Source organism: Macrobrachium nipponense, chromosome 12 (genome assembly GCF_015104395.2).
Source record: "Macrobrachium nipponense isolate FS-2020 chromosome 12, ASM1510439v2, whole genome shotgun sequence".
Lineage (NCBI taxonomy): Eukaryota > Metazoa > Arthropoda > Malacostraca > Decapoda > Palaemonidae > Macrobrachium > Macrobrachium nipponense.
This window is the reverse complement of record NC_087205.1, coordinates 43,087,455-43,101,151: the sequence shown is the minus strand read 5'-3', so window position 1 is coordinate 43,101,151 and position 13,697 is coordinate 43,087,455. Positions and strand designations below refer to the sequence as shown.

The 13,697-nt window shown below is 40.3% G+C and overlaps 1 protein-coding gene across 1 annotated transcript in view; it reads left to right on the top strand.

Annotated features, from left to right (window-relative positions):
* LOC135224506 (dynamin-1-like protein) overlaps positions 1-13,697 on the top strand; it is a gene marked incomplete in the record, with an annotated part of 557,230 nt that overhangs the window by 288,411 nt on the left and 255,122 nt on the right. The window contains 1 exon segment of the mRNA XM_064263535.1: positions 6,424-6,570. Coding sequence (XP_064119605.1) covers positions 6,424-6,570 — 147 coding nt within the window.

Here is a 13,697-nt window from a genome sequence, read left to right as displayed (position 1 = left end):
ACCTCAAATCCTTTTGGGGACCTAAGAAGGAAGCCAAAATTTTGGTCTCTTGCTCAGTTGAACTGCCCCATCAGAAGCATTTCTACACACCCCCAGAGAGGTCACTGCTGACTAAGCAGGTCGATCTAGATCTGGTTCGCTTAGGTCTGGATCTTTCATTGCATGATCTTACTGGCAATGGAAATCTCCCTCTCTCCTGGCTGGATCTGTGGCCCTTCATAGTATCCAAGGTTGCTGCTTCCTCAGGGGCTGTTGGTCCTGGGTAAGACTCATCCTTTGGGAGACTGCCAGTCTGGAGGCAGGGCCATCTCCTACCTCACCCACCAGATGGCAAACCTGTGGGCAAAACTGGTGTTGAAGAAGAGGGATGCCATCCTGAATCACATCACCAGGTGCATTGGTCCCTAGTTGACAGTAACCCTAAGGAATGGACTGCTGCTGAGTTCCTCCTCTCTCTTCACTAGGGAGTTGGTGGATGCTGTGGTGAACAAGTACTGGACTGAAGACAGTGACCGCCTTGTCCACCAAGCAGTGACCCAGACCTCCGGGTCTTTGCATGCCACTGCAGCCTTACCTTTGTGTTAGGCTACTTCTTCCTCGGCCCCTAAGAAGTTCCAGGCTTCGAAGGGCACTCCTGGGAGCACCTAACCTCCTCCTTCCTCTGGGAATGGCATGCAGTTGCACCCCTTTCACCCCACTTTCCCGTCCGGAAAAGGGGGCATAGGGAAGAAGAAAGGGAAATGCTAAGAGTAGTGTTCCCCTCCAGCTGCTGGCATTTTGGGGGTGCGGGTGCCTATCGAGCCATTGGGCCACATGGCAGCAAAACAGAGCCAAGACCTGGATAGTAGTAGTCCCTCCAGCCTCTGCCACCCTTCCCCTACTCTCTGATCTGTCTCCTTACCTATGTTCCTGGTTCATTGAAGGATCTCACACTCAAGCAAGAAGTGCAAGCCATGCTGAGCAATGGTACTTTAGAAGTCATGTCGTACTGTTCCCCAGGCTTTTACAGCTGTATCTATCTCGTGGAGAAAGCTGCAGGGGTCTGGAGACCAGTCATAGGTATCTCCTCTGAACCTATTCGTTTGCCTGACTGTTCATGATGGAGACAGTGCGCTGACTTCAGAGGTGTGGAACCAAGGCAACAAGCACCTTCACATCATTATCCTAGAACTTGAGGCTTTTCTAGGATTGAGTGATGGGACATACTGTGGTGTTGAGTGGCAACACCACAATAGTGGCACATGTCAACAAGCTGGTTGGGGGGGGGGGGGGGGGGGGGGGGGGGGGGGGGGGGGGTCTTGTATCCCTCCTGCTCCACCAGTTGACAGTGCTGGTGGTGGCTCACTTGATGGAGCTGTTGACCAGATACATTCTGGGCAAGGGGAATGTAGTTGCAGGCAAACTCAGTTGCCAGAATCAAGGGATAGGGAGAGAGTGGTCCCTTCACTCCAACATCACAGAGAGGATGTTTGATCTGTGGAGGCGTCCAGTCATAGATCTGTTCACCACCCAGCACAACAGAAAACTTCAGGTCTGCTGTTCCGTCATGTTGACCCATGGGCCGCTGCAGAGGATGCATTCCAGCACCCTTGGGACAACCTCGACGTCTTTGCCTTTCCTCCATTTTGTCTGATTCGCAGGGTGATCAACTGAATCTCAGAATGATTCTGGTCTCCCAGCCTGCTAGCTCTGCTCTCCGAGGCACCGAGAGCGATTCCTCCCTGGCTCAACCTTCTGTGTCAACCTCACGTAGAGCAGTACCACTGTGCAATGCAGTCCCAGTGTCTTCATGGCTGGAGGTTATCCAGCATCTCTTGTGAGAGATGTTTTTTGCACAGTGCAGCAATGGAGATGGCTGGATACCTCAAACAGTCCTCTGTAGCAGTATACCAGGGAAAGTGGGGCGTATTCTGTAATTGGTATTACAGAATTGGTACTCTTCAGCAGGTTGCAGACTTCCTTGTCTTCCTTCACCGTGAGGAGTTTCTCTCCATTTCAGCTGTGAATGGCTGTAGAGCTGAGCTTGTGTTAGTCTTGCAGCTGAAATGAGTAGACATCTCCTCCTCGGAGATTTTGCTACTGATGAGAAGCTTTGAAAGGTCTTGCCCACCCAGGGAATTCGGCGCTGCCTGCGTGAGATGCAACACACCACCTGAGGAACCTGACGCGGGTGCCACACGTGCTTTTACGATAATCATCAAACTAGGATCTGACCCTCAAGACTGTCTTCCTGCTGGCCCTGGCATTGGCAAAGAGAGTAGGAGAACTGCAAAGGCTTTCCTTTGATGTTAACCCCTTCCCTCTCACATTTTTTATCCCAAATTCCAGTCTTTGTGAAGCATATTTTATTTATTGTTTATGTCTAAAGTACATGTTAAAGTGATAAATCACCTGGAATATTTCTTCAGAAAAAAATGTTTTGTTGTCAAGATAGTCTTCAACTATTACATAACTTCTCAAGGCCGAGGTTTCTCGGAAATTATAAAACGCCAAGTAAAATAAAAAATAAAGAATATATTTATTGCATTTTCTTGTACCGTATATACTCGCATATCATGCGATTTTTGAAGCCCTAATTTAGAGCTAATTTTCAGGAGGTCACATCTTATATGAGATATAGAATTTGAGTATGTAATAATCATATATTAGTGTCATATGATAAAAATGATAAAATACAAACATAATAGATATGCATCTTTTCCATGGATATTTTAAAAAGTTTTTTTTTTGCTTCACTGCATCCAATAATAATATGTATTTTCATATTACCATCTGTTTGTATTATAAAATACAAACATAGCAATCAATAGTTTGTTTTGGAAATCAGCTTAGGGCAATTGCGAAGTAAGTTTGTTTAGCTGTGTTGAACTCAAATCAGAGCGACTTTCTTGCCTCTAGTTAGCGCTAATGAATTTCAAGAAACTTTATTTATATGAGAAGTTTATTTTACGTTATATAAAGTGTTTTCTTTCAAGTGGAAATATCACTTGAAAACGTATCGTTTTTGAACAAAATTTAGTTATTTTTTTCGTTAGTAGATGGCGCTGAGGGCATGTTTATCGTGTAAACAAAAATCGACATTCCGTTCAATATTTTCACTTTATCTCAGCAGAATACTACAAGCTTTACGTATTTATCTTGTATTGGAGTGAAAACAGTAAAATGTGTTCTTTTCATGCCCAATAGTTTTGATTAAAACACTTTTCTCTCAAATTTTGTTTACGGTCAAGTTTGATGGTACTATACCGAAGTTTGCGAAAGTTTCATCCACGTTGCCGATGCACGATAATAGTCGTTAGCGTATCAACATTCTTTCCGCAACTTCAGCTAAAACTTAGATTTAATTCAGCAGTATGCGCCCGTGCCGATATTTTATCCATAGCAAGTAAGGTTATAATACTATTATCATGCATCGGCAACAAGGATACAACTCCAGTAAAATTATGCCTCAAACACAACCGTAGATAAAATTGAGAGAAAATGATTTTAAACAAAACTTCAGGTCTTGACAGAACATATTTTACTGTTGTTTTCATGTCAATAAAAGATAAGTAACATAACGGTAAAGTTCGTACTATGATGGAATGAAGTGAAAATAGCGAAAGGAATCACATAATATTTTTACACAATAAACATGCCCACAACGCAATCTGCTAACGAAAAAAAAATACTTTAGTTGACGAGACGTATTAAATTCATATTTTAACTTAAAAACACGTTGTATAATGACAAATTACCTTGTCTCATATAAGTAGAGTATCTAGATATTTTACACTAACTAGAAGAAATGTAATTCGCTCTGAATTGAGTTAAATATGGAGAAATAAACTTGTATTTGCCATCAGCTGATTTCCAATCCAAAACTCTGACCGCTTTGTTAGTATTTTATGATACAATAATATGAAAATACAGTGGTCCCCCTGTATTCTCGGGGGGGATGCATATCAGACTCCCCCGTGAATAGTTAGAACCCACGAATGTTTGGAACCCCTATAAAAACGCTAAAAACAGCCTATTTTGTTAGTTAAAACTCAAGAAATCCCCACTAAAAATTTTCACACTTTGTTTTTTTATAGTTTTATCACAAAAAGTGCCTTTTATGATTATATTGATAAAAAAAATAATTTATAAAAAAAAAACAGGAATTTGTGGATATTTCTCATAGTAAAACACTGGGAATGTGCAAATTTTTCGCAAATAATGCAGGGAAAAGTTCCCGAGAGAAATCCACTAATGTGTGAGTCCACGAATCCGGAGAACGTGAATACAGGGGGTTCCACTATACATACAATATTTTTGTATACTGTAATGTGTAACTTTTTACAAGAATCAGAATAGATGCATATTCATTGTGTATTCATAAATATACGTAGCCGTCAGCAGCCTTACATCGCTAAATTAGGCATGCCGATGTCGGTCCGAATCTGATTCATGTTTGTGTCCAAAAAAAAAAAAAAAAAAAAAAAAAAATTTTTTTTTTTTTTTTTTTTTTTTTTTTTTTTTGTCATATAGTCAGAATGCATTGAAACTCCAAAATTGGCTTTTATTAATAAAGTAATAAATTGTATCATATACTTGGTATACAGTATACTGAGGGCTAGGCTACTGTATTCGTATATACTATACGATATATGTACCACAATATCATCTTTGTATGGGCGAGGCTAACTTGTTAAATGTTATTCAATTTCTCTTTGTACTGAATAATCATAAGCCAATGTGCATTGAACTAGAGAATTAGCTGAAATTAATAATTAGTTTGCCATATTATGTATAAAGCATGCATGCTGTGTAGTGTAGGCTAGGTTACCCTATGTAAAGAAGGCACTGATTACCCTAGTGTAGGCTACGATAGTATAATATTCTTAAGGTAAATCAACATGGGCCAACTTACGTCCAAATCGATTTATGACTGGTTGTTTGTAACCAATTGCGGTAGTAAGTCAACTAATACCTGTAATGTAAAAGTATAGCTGTCCTATTCTCATTAACGTCATTTATAACATAACTTGGTATTTTTTTCACTATCATACGATGGTTGAAATGCAAGCAAAACAGCTGTTTTCATCGAATTGGTTGTTCATAGCAAATCAGCTGTTTCTGGCTGTATGCATTTTCCAAACATTACTACCGATACTTTTTGCATTCTCTTTTACTCTCTTAAACATAACTAGAAGATGGGATAGATTAAGAGATGGAGGAAAAGGGGTTAGCCTAACTAAAAAATGAATAGATAAAGGGGAGGAAGAGAGGTTAGCCTATTGTTAAATTTTGGTCTCGTAAATTTAACACGCATGATATGTGATAAAATAATTTTTTGAGGGTGAAAATTTGGGGATCGCATGATATGGGAGATCGTGTGTTATGCGAGTATATACGGTATATTTTTATTCTTTCATAATTCTTCAGTATAACAAAATAATTACAGATGATAAATGTAAAACTTTATAACATGCCTGGAATTCTAAAGAAAATAAAAGAAGCAAATTTTTATTATAACTAAAGAAAAATCTTACATTTATGAAAAATACAATATGATAAAGTAAAGCAGGTAAGTTATTCATCGAGCACCCATTCTATTTTTCTTTTATTGGCTCTATAGAAGCAAAACCCACTCCTTCCTCTAGCAAGGGGAGGAAGGAGACCCTGACAATAAGTTAAACCCAATACATACTTCTGTTTATATCTTTCATTCGAAAGTGGCCCAGAAGTCTGACTTTTGATCACATGGAATTTTTAGTACTCCAGTCAGTGCATCAAAGGAAAGGTTCCCTTTCTCGTTCTTCAACCAAGAGAACCCCAGGTGTGTAGCAACTCCAGTCACTTTTTAGAGATTCACTCAGATTCCTCCCTCCAACCAGTAAGTTTTCCTAATCTAAAGGACTGATGGTTAGCATATCTTGTAGGAACAAATCACAATTTTTCAAAGTAAATTGTATTTTTCCTAACTAGTATACAAACCTGAGGTCCTTTACATTACATTTCATGCCAACCACTTGCCACTTGTCAATCTGTTTCCTGGGCCAAAAGACAAATTGGAAAGTTTACATCCAGGCAGGTTTGTCTCCCACCTACCAGTTGGTAGTTAACTGTCTAACCACCTTGTTTGAAAGTTCAACAGCCATTTCTAGCCTTGCTGAAAGTAATTGCTAATGTAAAGGGCCTCAGGTTTGTATAGTTAGGAAAAATACAATTTACTTTAAAATATTGTGATTTCATAGGGCAACTGCAAGGTTTTCCCTCTGTTAAACCTTTTAAAACCTTTTTACTTTCAATTCCCTTAGCGGAACTGAATGACCTTATAGGTATTCCTATAGTACATCTACTATAGCATTTTTGTGACATCATTTTTGTGAACAATTTCTAACTTTGAGTTATGGCCTTTTAAGTTAAGTTTGACTAAATATATTCATCTAATTTCAGTCAATAAATGATTCCTTGAGAGACGAGGCAGCATTTTTACAGCGCAAGTACCCTACTCTGGCTAATCGAAATGGAACTCCTTACCTAGCGAAGACCTTGAACCGCCTGCTCATGCATCATATTCGAGATTGTCTTCCAGAGTTGAAGGTAATTATGAACAGTAAACTGTCAGAAACCACCTGTTGCTGTAACTTAGCTCCATATCAGCCTCTAAGTCAATTATAGAAAATAATGAAGTTACATTTTCAGAAACTTAAACTTTTTAAGAACTCAGTTGCACACCAGGAACTATTTTGTTATGTCAGAGAAAGTTAGCATTCCTTTTTGTTTTGAACAAAGACTTCATTGTTGCATAAAAATCATCCAATAAAGTCAGTCAGAAAAATAAAAGAGAAGACTTGGCTTATGGAAGCCACAACAAAAAGCCAGTCTGAAGACTATTTGTCTTTAAAAATTATAGATACCGTTAATGTTAAAGTGGAAAAGCATGATAATATGAACAGCATTCAGGGTACCATTGTACTTCAAGACTTAAATGATGAACCAATCAATATGAAAATGCTTTTAGACTTTCCAAAAGAGATACCACAAGGTTGAGGATTGCAAGATGTATGATGTGACAAGTAAAAAAGGCAATAAATAAGTACTAGAAATAGCAAAAATAAAATTTGAGGGTTCAGATCTACCTCAAAAAATAAAAATTTTAGGCCAAGATAGTGTTTTAAGACCCTATATTCCAAAGCTACTGCAGTGTCAACATTGCAGTAAGTATGGACACAATAAGAGAAATTGTAGGAATTAACCAGTATGCGCTTACTGTGGAACTGCAGAACACACCACACAATGGAAGTGCGGCAAACCTATGTGTGTAAACTTTGAGCAGAATTATCATGCAAAATCCAAAGAATGCATGTATTACATATACAACACGGAATTAAAAATGTTAAAAGAAAGAACAGGCATGTCTATAACAGAGGCTAAATTAGAATTGAAATTGAGAGGAATTCAAGATCCTGCTAAGATGCTAAGAAACTTACATATTCTTCTATAACAGGAACTGGTAAATAATCTAGCAAAACATGTTCCTCACTATAACATTTATAAAGCAGATTGGAAGCAGTATGAAATGTACACTAGAAGTATACCACCATTTTGTCATCAAACAAACGACCAATTAAAACCCCTGCTTATCAACCTACCCACCGATTGTACACGCCCTGCCTGCTATAAATACCTGTAAAACGGTATCTTAATTCTCTTTCTTGTATACCGTATATACTTGCATATCATGCGACTTTTGAAGCCCTAATTTTGGAGCTAATTTTAAGGGGAGTCACATATTACATATGATATAAAATTCGAGTGTGTAATTTAATCATATATTAGTATCATATGATAAAATACAAACACAATAGATATGCATCTTTTCTGTGGATATTTTAAAAAGTTTTGTTTTACTTCACTGCATCCAATAATAATATATGTATGTATTTTCATATTACTATTTGTATTATAAAATACAAACAGAGCAATCAATATTATGTTTTGGAAATCAGCTGAGGGCAATTGCGAAGTAAGTTTGTTTAGCTGTGTTGAACTCAAATCAGAGGGACTTTCTTGCCTCTAGTTAGTGCAAATGATTCCCAAGATACACTATTTATATGATTCAAGGTTATTTTACATTATACAGAGTATTTTCAAGTGGAAATATCACTTGAACACGTATCGTTTGTGAACGAAATTTAGTTATTTTTTTCGTTAGTAGATGGCGCTGAGGGCGTTTATCTCATCAGAATACTACGAGCTTAACGTATTTATCTTTTATTGGAGTGAAAACAGTAAAATGTGTTCTTTTCATGCCCAGTAGTTTTGATTAAAACACGTTTCTCTCAAATTTTGTTTACGGTCGAGTTTGATGGCACTAGTATACCGAAGTAGCGAAAATTTTCATCCACGTTGCCGATACATGATAATAGTCGTTAGCGTATCAACATTCTTTCCTCAACTTCAGCTAAAACTTACAGATTAGATTTAGCAGTATATGCCCTCACCGATCTTTTATCCATAGCGAGTAAGTCTGTAATACTATTATCGTGCATCGGCAACAAGGATATAACTCCAGTAAACTTATGCCATCAAACACAACCGTGGATAAAATTGAGAGAAAATTATTTTAATCAAAACTTCAGGCCTTGAAAGAACACATTTTACTGTTGTTTTCACGCCAATAAAAGATCAGTAAAGTAACTGTAAATTCGTACTACGATGAAATGAAGTGAAAATAGCGAAAGGAATCACGTAATATTTTTACACAATAAACATGCCCACAACGCTATCTGTTAATGAAAAAAAAAAAAAAAAGAAACTTTAGTTCACGAGATGATTTAAATTCATATTTTGACTTAAAAACACGTTGTATAATGATAAATTACTTTTGTCTCTTATAAGCAGAGTATCTAGATATTTTACGCTTATTAGAAGAAAGACAGTTTACTCTGAAATGAGTTAAATACGGAGAAATAAACTTGTATTTGCCATCAGCTGATTTCCAAACCAAAACACTGACTGCTTTGTTAGTATTTTATAATACAATAATATGAGAATAAATACAATATTATTGGATACTGTAATGTATAACTTTTTAAAAGAGTCAGAAAAGATGCATATTCATTGTGTATTTATTTGGTAAATATACGTAGCCGTCAGCAGCCTGACTTCGCTCAACTAGATATGCCCTTTGGTATGCTGATGTCGGTCCAAATATGATTCCCGTTTCGTGTCTTTTTTTTTTTTTTTTTTTTCATTGGTATGTCATAGTCAGAATGCATTGAAACTCCAAAATTGGCTTTTATTAATAAATGACTAAATTAGTATACTGAAGGCTAGGTTACTGTATTCGTATATATACGATATGTGTACCACGATATCATCATCATCATATAGGCGAGGCTAACTTGTTAAATTTAATCAATTTCTCTTTGTACTGAATCATCATAAGCTAATGTGCATTGAACCTAGAGAATTAGCTGAAATTAATAATTAGTATGCCATATATGTATAAAGTATGCTGTGTATTGTAGGCTAGGCTACCCTATACATAAGATGGTACTGATTACCCTAGTGTAGGCTACGCTAGTATAATATTCTTACATCCAAATCGATTTATGACTGGTTGTTCGTAACCAATTGCGGTAGTAAGTCAATTACTACCTGTGATGTAAAAATATATCGGTTCTATTCTCATTAATGTCATTGTAACATAAATATGGTATTTTTTTTAACTTCTCATACGATGGTTGAAATGTAAGCAAAACAGCTGTTTTTATCAGATAGGTTGTTCACAGCAAATCAGCTGTTTCTGGTTGCATGCGTTTTCCAAACAAGTACATATATCATTACTGCGATACTTTTTGCATTCTCTTTTACTTTTTTAAAGATGGGATAGATAAGAGATGGAGGAAAAGGGGTTAGCCTAACTAAAAAATGGAATAGATAAAGAGGAGGAAAAGAGGTTAGCCTATTGTTAAACTTTGGTCTCGTAAATTTAACTCGCATGATACGTGAGATACGTGATAAAATAAGTTTTTGAGGGTGGAAATTTGGGGGTCACATGATATGCGAGAGTATATGGTACTCTCATAAATGACAGCCTGTACACTGTTGACACATCAGAGGTAATAAACCTAAGATAACTGAAATCTTTACATGTCCTTAGAAAACCTGATATACCAGCTACATGCTGATGAGAAAAAGACAGTAAGAAGAATTGAGAAGATTCTATATAAATTAAGTGCCGTTGAAATGGCTATAATATTATTATTATTATTATTATTACGTATTATTAATATTATTAATATTATTATCATTATTATTATTATTAATATTATTATTATTATTTTATTAAAAGTAATGGCTACTTCAGCAGCGTTACACTTGTAGAGATTCTTCTCTGTTTTGCGAATAGTGGCTTTTTCCGTACTACTTAAACAGGCTAGTAGAGCGCCTATAGAGGTCATGGTTAAATACAGGGTCAAAATAGGTCCGTCCTCGTTATATCTATGGGTGACAGCAGGGGGTCTGCCCCATGCTTGTCTCCTATTGGCTGGTGGCGGTGAGTCTTTGTTTTCATTGGTTGCCTGAGCCAGGTCTCAAGCCACTTTCTTTGAGCCGATGGTTGCGTTGCAGCAGATCCTGCAGCCGCCTGGACCTCCTAAGTGGCGCTGTAACGTTGATGGCCGTTGCGCTACGCTGTGGGATGTCCCGGCTACTTTGATTTCCATCGGCTGCAGGAGTACCCCGTTGGGGGGCGTTGTCTTCCATAGAGTTGTCATGATCGGTATTCTTGGTGTCGTCAGTCGGGGATACATTATCAGAAATAATTTTCTTAATGGAGTCCTCTTCTTCATGGTAATGGGAACTCATGATGGCTTTGTAGTACAGCTTGATATTATCCTGGGTAATTTATGATTAAGTCGATATTCTTGGTGTCGTCAGTCGGGGATACATTATCAAATATTTTTCTTAATGGAGTCCTCTTCTTCACGGTAATGGGAACTCATAAAGGCTTTGTAGTACAGCTTGATATTATCCTGGGGGCGGGGCTGCGGGCCCTCGCTACCGTACCATTTCTCCAGGGCTGTGCGGACTTTCTTGCTGATTAATTTATTTGAGTACCCGTTATTCACAAGTACTTGGGAGGCGCGGTGGAGTTCCTGGTGAGTGTCCTGCCAGGTCAAGCAGTGGGAGAGAGCCCTCCTGATGAAGGCCTTGACGGTGGTGCTTTTGAATCTGGCGGGGCACTCGCTGTCTCCGTTGAGGCAGTCCTAAATTGGTTTTCTTTGTGTAGACTGAAATACAGAGACCGTCTTCCGTCTTGCTTACAAGGACATCGAGGAAGTGGAGCCGATCGTCGGAGCTGTATTCGACTGTTTAATTCAGAACACTACACTGCTGAAATGCTTGACGGAGGGCTTCTACCTCATCCTCGGCGTCAACTTGCACAAAGATGTCGTCAATGTAACGTCCATATCTGCGGGGTTGCTTCATCCTGTGAAGACCCATTCCTCCACGGTGCCCATATAAAAGTTAGCGAAGAGGACTCCCAGTGGGGAGCCCATCGCCACACCGTCCTTTTGGCGGAACATCTGGCCACGGTGGGTGGAGAAAGGGGGGGCCCTCTTCGTGTAGATCTCCAGCAGCGTACGGAGCGAGGCTTCCGGTATGTTGAGGGCGCTGTCGACTGATTCCTGTAGACACGATCAAGGATTATATCTATGGTTTCGTCGACAGGCACGTTCGTAAATAGGGACTCCACGTCCAGCAAGGCGATAATCCCGGTACCAGTGGCGTCCTTGATGGCTTCTAAGAACTCTGCCGAAGACTGCAGGCTGTACCGACTCGGGACGTAAGGGGTCAAAATTTGGTTGAGGCGTTGAGCCAAGGCGTACGTAGGGGCGGGCGTCTGGCTGATGATCGGCCAGAGGGGGTTTCCTTGTTTGTGGGTTTTTACATTGCCATATAAATAACCCAGGCTGAAGTCTCCTTGTATGGGCGGGAGGTGCACAGCGTTTGTTGCAGCATCCACTGCGCTGATGACTCCGTTAGCCTCTCTCTTGATGTTGTCTGTCGGGTTTCTCGCCAGGCGCTCGAACTTGCTCTCGTCAATCAAGACGAAGGCTGCTGTCTTGTCTGCGCGTCGCACCGTGGTGTTCACTTTCTCCTTCAGTTCCTTCGCTGCTTTCTTCATCTCCTTGGTGAGGATCCCTCTGGAGTGCGAGCCCCTCTCTGTAAGAGCTTCAGCAAGTAGGAAGGGTTGAAGGGCGTCGGTAGTTCTCACAATGCTCCGGGCTTCGAGTTGCTGGATGGAGTCTAGGAGCAACTCGATTTCGAGTCTCTTGTCATGAGGCCTGGGTCTCGAAATGAAGTGGCAATTAAGACCCAGCTTCAGAAGGGCATCTTGATCAGGAGTGGGGTTGTAATCGGTGAGGTTAATGTATCCTTGGGTTTGTTCAGGGACGCGAAGTTTGCCGCCGTTCAGGGAGATGAGCTTGCGCAGGGCACTTCTCATCCGCTGCTGCATGTCGTCCTCCTGAAGGTGGACGAGGCATCTCTCGACGTCCTTGTAAGCAAGACGGAAGACGGTCTCCGTACTTTAGTCTACACAAAGAAAACCAATGTAGGACTTTGCCTTAATGGGGAGAGCGAATGCCCCGCCACATTCAAAAGCACCACCATCAAGGCCTTTGTCAGGAGGGCTCTCTCCCACTGCTTGACCTGGCAGGACACTCACCAGGAACTCCACCGCGCCTCCCAAGTACTTGTGAATAACGGGTACTCAAATAAATTAATCAGCAAGGAAGTCTGCACAGCCCTGGAGAAATGGTACGGTAGTGAGAGCCCGCAGCCCCGCCCCCAGGATAATATCAAGCTGTACTACAAAGCCTTTATGAGTTCCCATTACCGTGAAGAAGAGGACTCCATTAAGAAAAATATTTGATAATGTATCCCCGACTGACGACACCAAGAATATCGACTTAATCATAAATTACCAGAATTGGAGGACGCTCGACCTTATTATGAAAAATAACCCCTCTCCACAGGTACGAGAACCCCTGAAGCAGACGCATGTAGTGTACCAGTATACATGCCCAGTCCGCGAATGCAGCGGCGCCTACGTAGATATGACTACCGTGCGACTGTCGAAGAGAATCTCGTGCCACTCCCAAGAGGGGGCTATCAAGAATCACGCCCGCACCAAACATCAGGAGGCCATCTCCCGGGATATCATCATACAGAACACGAAAATTATCGGGAAGGCCCCTGATGCCTGTCAGTTGCGCCTGCTGGAGGCGCTTCTCATCCAGCAAATAAAACCTACACTGAATACGACGCAGGAAGAATTTCTCCTCCCTACGAGTATGAGAAGACCTGCCACCAACAATGACACTACCGATCATGGCAACTCTATGGAAGACAACGCCCCCGAACGAGGTACTCCTGCAGCCGATGGAAATCAAAGTAGCCGGGACGTCCCACAGTGTAGCACAAAGCCCATCAACGTTACAGCACCACTTAGGAGGTCCAGGCGGCTGCAGGATATGCTGCAACACAACCATTGGCTTGAAGAAAGTGGCTTGAGACCTGGCTCAGGCAACCAATGAAAACAAAGACTCACCGCCACCAGCCAATAGGAGACAAGCATGGGGCAGACCCCCTGCTGTCACCCACAGATATAACGAGGACGGACACCGCACCAAGATCAGTCCATCCTCAGC